This window comes from Morus notabilis, unplaced genomic scaffold, assembly GCF_000414095.1.
Source record: "Morus notabilis unplaced genomic scaffold, ASM41409v2 Scaffold1010, whole genome shotgun sequence".
In the NCBI taxonomy this organism is placed as follows: domain Eukaryota; kingdom Viridiplantae; phylum Streptophyta; class Magnoliopsida; order Rosales; family Moraceae; genus Morus; species Morus notabilis.
Genome location: NW_010358776.1, coordinates 20,941 through 29,927, shown reverse-complemented (window position 1 = coordinate 29,927; position 8,987 = coordinate 20,941). Strand labels below are relative to the sequence as shown.

Sequence of the window (8,987 nt, the reverse complement as noted above, 5' to 3'; positions counted from 1 at the left end):
CTATGTTATGTAGTTTTATGTTTTCAGCTGTGTGTGCTAATGTTGTCAATTTGCTTTCAGCTCATAAATATGCTCAAGCTATTGAGTTGTACACACAAGCAATTGAATTAAACAGTCGGAATGCTGTATATTGGGCGAACCGTTCATTTGCTCACCTTAAACTAGAGGAATATGGTAGTGCCATACAGGATGCTTCAGAGGCTATTGAAGTTGATCCTAAATATTCAAAGGTATGATTTCCATTCTGAGTTCATGGTTATTCTGCATGTAATTATCCTTGATCACCTTCTAATAATTTTATTGTAATACAGGGTTATTACAGGAGAGGTGCTGCTCATCTTGCTATGGGGAAATTCAAAGAAGCTCTCAAGGATTTTCAGCAGGTGTTTTTTCCCTTTTGTTTTTGTTTGATAGATTTAAAGGGAAAGTTGTTTAATGTTCATCGGTAGAGGAGCTAAATGTTTTTTCTTAAATAATTAAACAAATCGAGCATTATGTATAGTTCAATTATGAGGATGTTCTCAATCTGGATTTTTGACTTGGTTGGCCAAAGATACCATGCTTGCCGTCTATTGATAGTGTGTTCCTATGTTTACCTATTTCTAGTTTTTTGCAATATCCAATATCTAGAAGTTTTTGAAGTTGCACAATGTGGCATGGGATTCTTGACTTGCATATGCAAGTGAATTTTATGTTAACTGGATTGGGTTTGAGTGTAATTGTTTGGAAGGACTAAGAGGTTTTTTTGAAGATTTACATGAGGAACTATAGTTCCTTTGGGTTTGGGTTAAGTTCTAGGTTTCTTCATGGGTTGCTTAGTACCAGAAATTAACTGATATTCCTTTTAATCTTTGGCACATTTAGAAATGTGTAATGAAAGGATTTGAAATTAAGTTCTAGTGGAATTGAAGTAGAAATCAAATTGAAATTGAGTTAAGGTTCCGAGGTGTTCACTTTGTTTTTAGGACTGAACATAAAGTGGTAATGACTACAAAATAACCGTATGCACGTAATTAAAGCACGATTCAAGGACATAATTGAGGGAGGATAGTTTAGGAAATTGGGTATCCCATTTCAATTAGGATTTTAACCTTGCTATTTCATGTTTTTTTTAAAAAAAATTCTATTTCATCTTTGTGTTACACTAGCATTTAATTTATTCTTTTTTTTAATCTAAAATAGGTCAAGAGACTCTGTCCAAATGACCCTGATGCTGCCAGAAAGCTGAAAGAATGCGAGAAAGTAGTAAAGAAACTTAAATTTGAAGAAGCAATTGCTGTACCAGTGTCTCAAAGGCGTTCCATTGTGGAGTCTATTGACTATCGTACTATAGGTATTACTAATTGCTTCATATTTTAATGTCCTTCCATTTTTATTATTAAGTATTGTTACACGTGTTGTTATTTAGGTTTATTTTCTTTTACATATAAACATTTTCTGGTTTTGTTAACTTTCTTTTCCAAAATTTTGTAGTCGACTGGCCATATACTCAAACAATGTTTCTGCTCATTCTGTCTGAATTTGTTGTTCTTGATATAATATGCTCATAATTCATGCTTGTCTTGATTGTATGTATCTGATGCTTTAAGACATAGTAAGATGCATATTGCATAGTATGATCCGAATCAGCAAGTTTGTCAATCAAAACCCTCTGCTTAAAGGTCTAGCTTAAACTATGATTTGTTCATGAGCCTTACTCAATGCATGTCTGATGTGATTGCTTGAGTCATTGCTATCTCGTCTGTTAGCGCTATAGTATCTTAGCTAGGGGGTTTATGTCACTTGTGGCTAGATTCATAGAACTCAATTACAGTTTATGTCAACCTATGATGAGAGGCTAGACCTGATGTTAAGACCTTTTCTGACAAAATAAAAGTGCTCCCACGATAATGCTGATGAGCTTATGGATAGACTCGTGAGTCTTGCTAAGTTCTCATAATATCCCTAACACTCACTCTATTTTGTTGTTTTAGGGGTTCTACGTGTCATTATTGGAGGTATCCACATGTCAACCTTTGATTGGTGTCTGCAGCACTTTTATTCTTTTGACACTATATATATTCAAAAATAGAAATTTTTGGGGGTTGGCAAATTGCACAATCCTACTGGTTTAAGATTTTGAATTTCAAAGTATAAACCTTTGATAGGTGACATGATTGGGAAAGTCAAAACAGTATATAGGTAACGTGACTTGTTAAGCATGGGGTTTCAATCTTAAGTATGTAATAGTGTAACTAGCCCTTTAAGGAAAACCAATTTTGAGTATTTAGTTGGGAGGTTAGCTATTTATGGATTTCAGCTTCATTAGGTTAACAATGCCATCAAGATTTGAAATAATATTGATTTGATCATTACAAAATAACATACACATTCAGGCCTTGTTCGCTTTGCGGATTCAAGTTTTCAATTCGAGCTGAGATGTGACATTTTCTGAGAGCTTTTAACTGTAGCAGAAAAAGTTAAATGTGACATTTTCTGAGAACTTTTAATTATAAAAACATAAAACTGAAAACTCGAATTGGTGAAATGAACGAGGCCTCAACTTGTCGTTTTTGGGTTGGAAGATTGAGTAATTTTGTTATTTCCTTCTGCAATAATGCGATAATAAGAATGTCCTGGTTCGGATGCTTCCTTCCTGTCCTGTATTTGATTCAAAATACTCACACTTGTTGAAACATGAGAACATCGTGTAAAGCAATTAGGTTATAGACTTGGTTGGTGAGGATGGGAACTTTATAGTTTGGTAGTTTGTAGTGAGTAGGCCTTTGTAGATTTTGAGAATTTATACTTCAGTAGAGTGCAATTCCTAATAACTGGATTAGTCATTTTTTTGAGAACTTTTAATTGTAGAAACATATTACTGAAAACCGAATCGGTGAAATGAACGAGGCCTCAACTTGTCGTTTTTGGGTTGGAAGATTGAGTAATTTTGTTATTTCTTTCTGCGATAATAAGAATGTTCCTGGTTCGGATGCACCAATTCCTTCATGTATTTGATTCAAAATACTCACACTTGTTGAAACGTGAGAACATCGTGTAAAGAAATTAGGTTATAGACTTGGTTGGTGAGGATGGGAACTTTATAGTTTGGTAGTTTGTAGCGAGTAGGCCTTTGTAGATTTTGAGATTTTATACTTCAGTAGAGTGCAATTCCTAATAACTGGATTAGTCATCTTTAAAAAAGAAATCTATGTAAATGACACGCAAATACCTAGTATCGACTTTATTGATTTTTAAGGTTTAATCATGAATTTATTGTTACCTTTCTGTAGCCCTCCATTTTCTCAAAGATTAGTGTAATGGATGCCATACTCATGGACCAATTGATGGGCCACTGTAGTTTTCAAAGCTGGCAACACTTTCTTTAAGTAGGGATAGTAGAGTTTAATTGTGTGGCCACAGAATTGCCAAATCACTTAATAAAGTGGTGCATTAATTTGGCATTCCTAGCGTTACTTTTTGCCCAAATGTAGTTCTTTTGCATGGTCAAAAGAATCAAGTGTTCCTTAAAAAAAAAAAAAAACAGAAAATCAGTGATCATAAAACTATGGAAGGTGGATAGTCTTGATTAGAATTCAGCTCACATCTATTAGCGTATTCCCATACTGGAGAGAAAATATGCAACTTTAATGTGTTTGCCTCTGTATTCCTAACACATGCGAGTATGGGAATTTTTTAGGTAGATTGTAGCTGATTAGATATCCACTGTCAACGCTACATGAAGGTTCAATAGAATAAAATTGTCATTTGTCCATCCTCTTCCTGAGATTGTTCCCATGATCTTAGATATTTTGATCTTTTAGGCAAGAAGTTTATGTCTCTAACTCTAAGGTATGCGTTAAGCAGCCTGGATTTTGCCTATGAAGACTGATTAATTCATTGATCATTTCTGAGCATCAGTGTTGTATTTATTGTATTATACCTTGAAAGTTAATTAGTTTAATTGTAGTATTTTTTACAATGTATCATAGGAGGTGAACCCAATCCATCATCAATGTCCACTGAAGTGGCTGTAGCGGCAGTGGCAGTAGCAGTTGTGGCAGTGGTGTTGATGATAGTGGGAACAACAGCAGCCGTAGTGGTATCCACAATATTGGTGGTGCTATTGGTGGTGGTGGTCTAGCTGCATGGGTGGTATCTATACCAAAAGTCAAGTACATGACCTAGGTTTGAGCTTGCAACAAGTCGTATGTGTAACTCTCATCCATTCCAATATTGAATAAGCTTTAAGATTCTAGGAACTGAATAAGAAATAAATTCATTCTCTGATACTGATGGGTAGTGTGACCTGTTGGGCGTGGTACTTAACCTCAAGCTTACAGGATCAAACATTACATCGTTGAGGTTATTTCTTGGTGATATCATTTTTGGCGTCATTACCAATTATTGAGCAAAGGACATTCTTCAATAGAGTTCTCTAGCATAAGATGATTTCTTTAGCTCATTAAGTTGTGGGATTTTGGTCTCTCTCTCTCTCTCTCTCTCTCTCTCTCTCTCTCTCTAAGGACATTCTTCAATAGAGTTCTCTAGCATAAGATGATTTCTTTAGCTGATTAAGTTGTGAGATTTTGGTCTCTCTCTCTCTTTCTTGTCAGAGTTGGTATTATTTTTAAGCTCGTGTTTAACTATGCTATTCTTTGGATAAGTTACAGTTTTTAGATTAGGAAATGATTTTTAAATATATGAAAAATATCAAAATAACAAATCAAATGTAAATCTCACTGAAACAAAATTTAGGAGTAATTCCAAATCTAGTGGATTAGTTTATGGAGTACCAGTACGCTAATATAGTGTGGTTGATTTCGATGTATTTTCTCGTTATTAATTTAAAGAAAGTGTAGCTTTATGGAGGTCTAGCTCCGTTTTATGCTTGTTTGTGTTTTACGCATTGGACTAGGAGCAATATCCGTGTATGATTGAGTGCCTTTATTTAAACAGCTTTTAAAATGCATGTTGCTTGAGGATTCTACTTTTATGAATGAGGTTTATATGCTCCAAGCATCTGGTTCTTACATGTTTAGTTGAATCTTTTAGTCTTTTTTCTATCTAATTGGCGATCTTGGTTAAGTTTTTGTAGTTTCCTTTCATGAAGGAACTTCATAACTTGGTTCTTAACCCCTAAGTGTTAAATTTCTTTTTCTTTGACATCCAGATGTGGAGCCACAATATTCAGGTCCAAAAATTGGAGGAGATGTTATAACATTGGATTTTGTGAAGAAAATGACGGAGGATTTCAAGAACCAAAAAAGCTTGCACAAACGGTATAATGGCAAAAAGAGTATTCGTAGTTATACCTACTTATAAATGGATAATCGGTCTATTTTTTATATTTTGGTTTTCTTCGACCTTTAGATATGCATACCAGATTGTCTTGCAAACAAGAGAAATGTTGCGGGCTCTGCCTTCCCTTGTTGATATAACCGTTCCAGAGGGTAATCACTTTACTGTTTGTGGTGATGTGCATGGTCAGGTAAATTCTTTTAACTCTTAAAATTTTGGAACTAGTGATTTATTTTATTATTATTATTCTTTTTTGAAAAGGAACTAATGCTTTATTTAAAAACAAGGGCGAGCAAGCCTGGGCTGATAGGAAAATCAAGGGAAGATAATGAATTGAATTGAACGCCTGAGATGTTATAGTAATAAGTGTGTGGTTGATTCTGTAGAGGTGGATGGTAACAATTGCATGGGTTGATAGGTATACAATATACTTCCACTCCTGAAACCGAATAGTACTTGAGAGCTCCGTAACCAGCTATCCTACCTTGTCAACCAGAAGTTTCCAGTCTCTTAATATTTAGTGAATAGGAACTTCTTGTCACTTGTTTGAAAGATTATTCAGATCACATGGGTTTTGACTGTCATTTGACATGTCTTATTTATTTATTTATTTTTAATTTTATTTTCTGTTACTTGGTTGCAATGCTAGTATATGTCATTTACACTATTGCGTCTTGAGTTGGCACAGGTTTTGGTTTGGCCAAAATTTTTTTTTTTTTTTTGCAAACTTTATGCTTACTGACTCTTTATCGGTGCTTCGGGTATCAGAATTTTCTCCCCTTTTTCCTTTTTGTGTGTGTGTGTGTGTGTGTGTGTGTGTTACGTTATCTCTGAGCTCCTAGGAAATACTCCAATATTAGGTTCCTGCTTATTACTTAAAACTGTTCTCTTCTTAATGCAGTTCTATGACCTCCTCAACATCTTTGAGCTGAATGGGCTTCCTTCAGAAGAGAATCCATATTTATTTAATGGTGACTTTGTGGATAGAGGATCATTTTCTTTGGAGGTCATCCTCACACTGTTTGCGTTCAAGTGCATGTCTCCGTCAGGTCAACCCCTCTTGACTTTTTCATTTGTCAGCATTTTTCCCCCAAACTTAGTACTGCGTTCCACCAATATTTTGCTTCTTTGAGCAATTTTTGTCTGATTTTAGTAGCTGCTTAACAACCATGTAACTTGTTACTGGTCTTACATGGGGAGTAGAGTGTGCAACTGTTGACGTATTTTTATTTCATTTTTTAAATTTATCGGTTCTTGATTTTCATAAATAAAGTTCCTTTTCAACATTGACAAGTTGTTTTCTTTTGGCATCTTCTGGAGTGCACCTTCATTTATAACTTTTGTGCCCGCCATCATTACATTTCAACTTTGTTTGCGAAATTTTTCTTTAACCTTGTAATTTCATCAGCACTTATTAGCATGTTTGTAAAATTTTCAGCAATGCACCTTGCTAGAGGAAATCACGAGAGCAAGAGCATGAACAAAATATATGGTTTTGAAGGTGAAGTGCGTTCGAAGTTAAGTGAAACATTTGTGGAACTATTTGCAGAAGTTTTCTGTTGCTTACCGTTGGCTCATGTAATAAATCAGAAGGTTTTTGTGGTTCATGGAGGTCTTTTTAGTGTTGATGGGGTGAAACTTTCTGATATTAGAGCAATTGATCGTTTCTGCGAACCTCCCGAGGAAGGTAAGAAGGACAATTTTTTCCTTTCCTTAGTTGTAGACTAGACTCCTAGACTTAAAAAGGTGGTGATACTGTGGAATCTGAAAGAGAACGGATATGCATGTGAAGTTATCCATACATGACATGATCTTACAGGCATTCTGTATTTTCTTCTTGATTTCTTCTGGTGGGCTTTATACTTATCCGGATTTCTTCAGGGTTGATGTGTGAATTGCTGTGGAGTGATCCACAACCTTCATTGGGAAGAGGCCCAAGCAAACGAGGTGTGGGCCTTTCTTTTGGTGCTGATGTAACAAAGAGATTCTTGCAGGACAACAATTTAGGTATGTCTCCTTTTTTTGTTCTTATTGCTTGATCTCAAGTCATTTGATGGTTTCTTTTATATATATATATATATATATATTATTTTCCTGCAATGTTCCAAGTCGTTGACTTAACACATATTTACTCAATGACAGATTTAGTTTTGCGCTCTCATGAAGTAAAGGATGAGGGTTATGAGATTGAGCATGATGGTAAACTCATCACTGTATTTTCTGCGCCAAATTACTGTGACCAGGTAAATCGATGGCAAGCGTTTTACTATGCCTTTTTTTTTGTTGAAAGAAAACAAGTTTTCTTAGTGGTAGTTGTACATTGCCAAAGAAATAGTTATCTACCTGTATCATACATTGGAGTACAGTTAACCTCCATAAATTAATACCCTTGGGACCATGGAAATTTTATTAACCGAGATAATGAGTTTTTCAAGTTGGGACCGGCAAGAAATTTATTTAATTGAGGTTATTAAGGGTTCATTTGGTTGGAGAATTCAAACTATGTGATTCGAACCATTTTTGATTTACGTGTATTTTTTGTGAGAGAAAATACTGTAACGAACCACGAATCATGATTCGAATCAGGGAACGAATCCCTCTACCAAACGCCCCCTAATTTGTCGAGGTTATACTATTGCATGCTAACTTAGAAGGTGAACTGAAGTTTGTTGATATTGGTGCAATTGGTGTGCTCTTTATTTACTAATTTTTGTAAGATCGAACCTTTAAGCTCATGCCTAATTTACGTTTAACGTTGACATGCAACTTGTCTTTGCAGATGGGTAATAAAGGTGCCTTTATTCGTTTCGAGGCACCTGACTTGAAGCCTAACATTGTCACCTTCTCAGCAGTGGTAGGTTGCTCCTGCCGTTAAAAGCGGACTTTCCCCAACATTTTCTCCAAATGCCATTTTATTTTTCACGCCACAAAATTTCCTTTTAAAGTAACATGTCATGAATGTTTCGTTTGAAACTGTAGCCACACCCCGATGTCAAGCCGATGGCATATGCGAACAACTTCCTCCGACTATTTCAATAGTCTACATCTACATGGCTGACCAGGACTTCCCAAAACTGTATTTTATGTTGTTGCGCCGTAGATTTTCTGCGGATTCACTAACCCGCTTTGGAAGTTGACTTGAAAGAGCGCTGATGGACTTGGAGAAATGCAGTTTCGTGTTTGTGGTGATCGTGATCCATAGAGATGCTATTCATTTATTTATCTTGTAGTCACAGTCAGCAAGGATATTTATTGCATTTCGTTTGTTATTGTTTTCCCTTGTGCTGCCCTGGAAGTCAGGTTGGCTGGCGGCGGGGCGCCAACCTTATACTACTGCTAGTAGGCCGAATTATAGTTTAATCCATTACTTGTTACTAGACTATCACCTCTTTATATTACGTCCATATACAATGAATTTTTTTTTCTTTTCTAACTCTCGGGTTCTCAACAGGTTCCTAGCATGTTTTTTTGTTATTCTAATTATACATCTTACTAATACTTTGTGATTTCAGTTATGAAATTTGTCCCCAAAGCTTATCTTAACTTATTACAGTCCGTTGTTCTTTACTAAGACTGTAGCATCTCTTTCTTAAAATTGAATACACAACTTGTGTTCTATATTACATTTCTCTGCAGTGGAAATTTTCCTAAGCGGACGAAGTAGACACCACTCCCGTGAACCCATGACATTTCCACCACCTTGCGTC

At 35.6% G+C, this 8,987-nt stretch overlaps 1 protein-coding gene across 1 annotated transcript in view; it reads left to right on the top strand.

Moving 5' to 3' along the window:
* Positions 1–8,685, top strand: part of LOC21385717 (serine/threonine-protein phosphatase 5) — a 9,270-nt gene extending 585 nt beyond the window's left edge. The window contains exons 2-12 of the mRNA XM_024162466.1: positions 61–230; positions 312–383; positions 1,183–1,333; positions 5,153–5,261; positions 5,353–5,470; positions 6,182–6,329; positions 6,719–6,967; positions 7,162–7,287; positions 7,423–7,523; positions 8,060–8,134; positions 8,260–8,685. Of these exons, the coding sequence (XP_024018234.1) occupies positions 61–230; positions 312–383; positions 1,183–1,333; positions 5,153–5,261; positions 5,353–5,470; positions 6,182–6,329; positions 6,719–6,967; positions 7,162–7,287; positions 7,423–7,523; positions 8,060–8,134; positions 8,260–8,319 (1,379 nt within the window). The 3' untranslated portion in view covers positions 8,320–8,685. The remainder of the gene's footprint in view (positions 1–60; positions 231–311; positions 384–1,182; positions 1,334–5,152; positions 5,262–5,352; positions 5,471–6,181; positions 6,330–6,718; positions 6,968–7,161; positions 7,288–7,422; positions 7,524–8,059; positions 8,135–8,259) is intronic.
* The last annotated feature ends 302 nt before the right edge of the window (positions 8,686–8,987 follow it).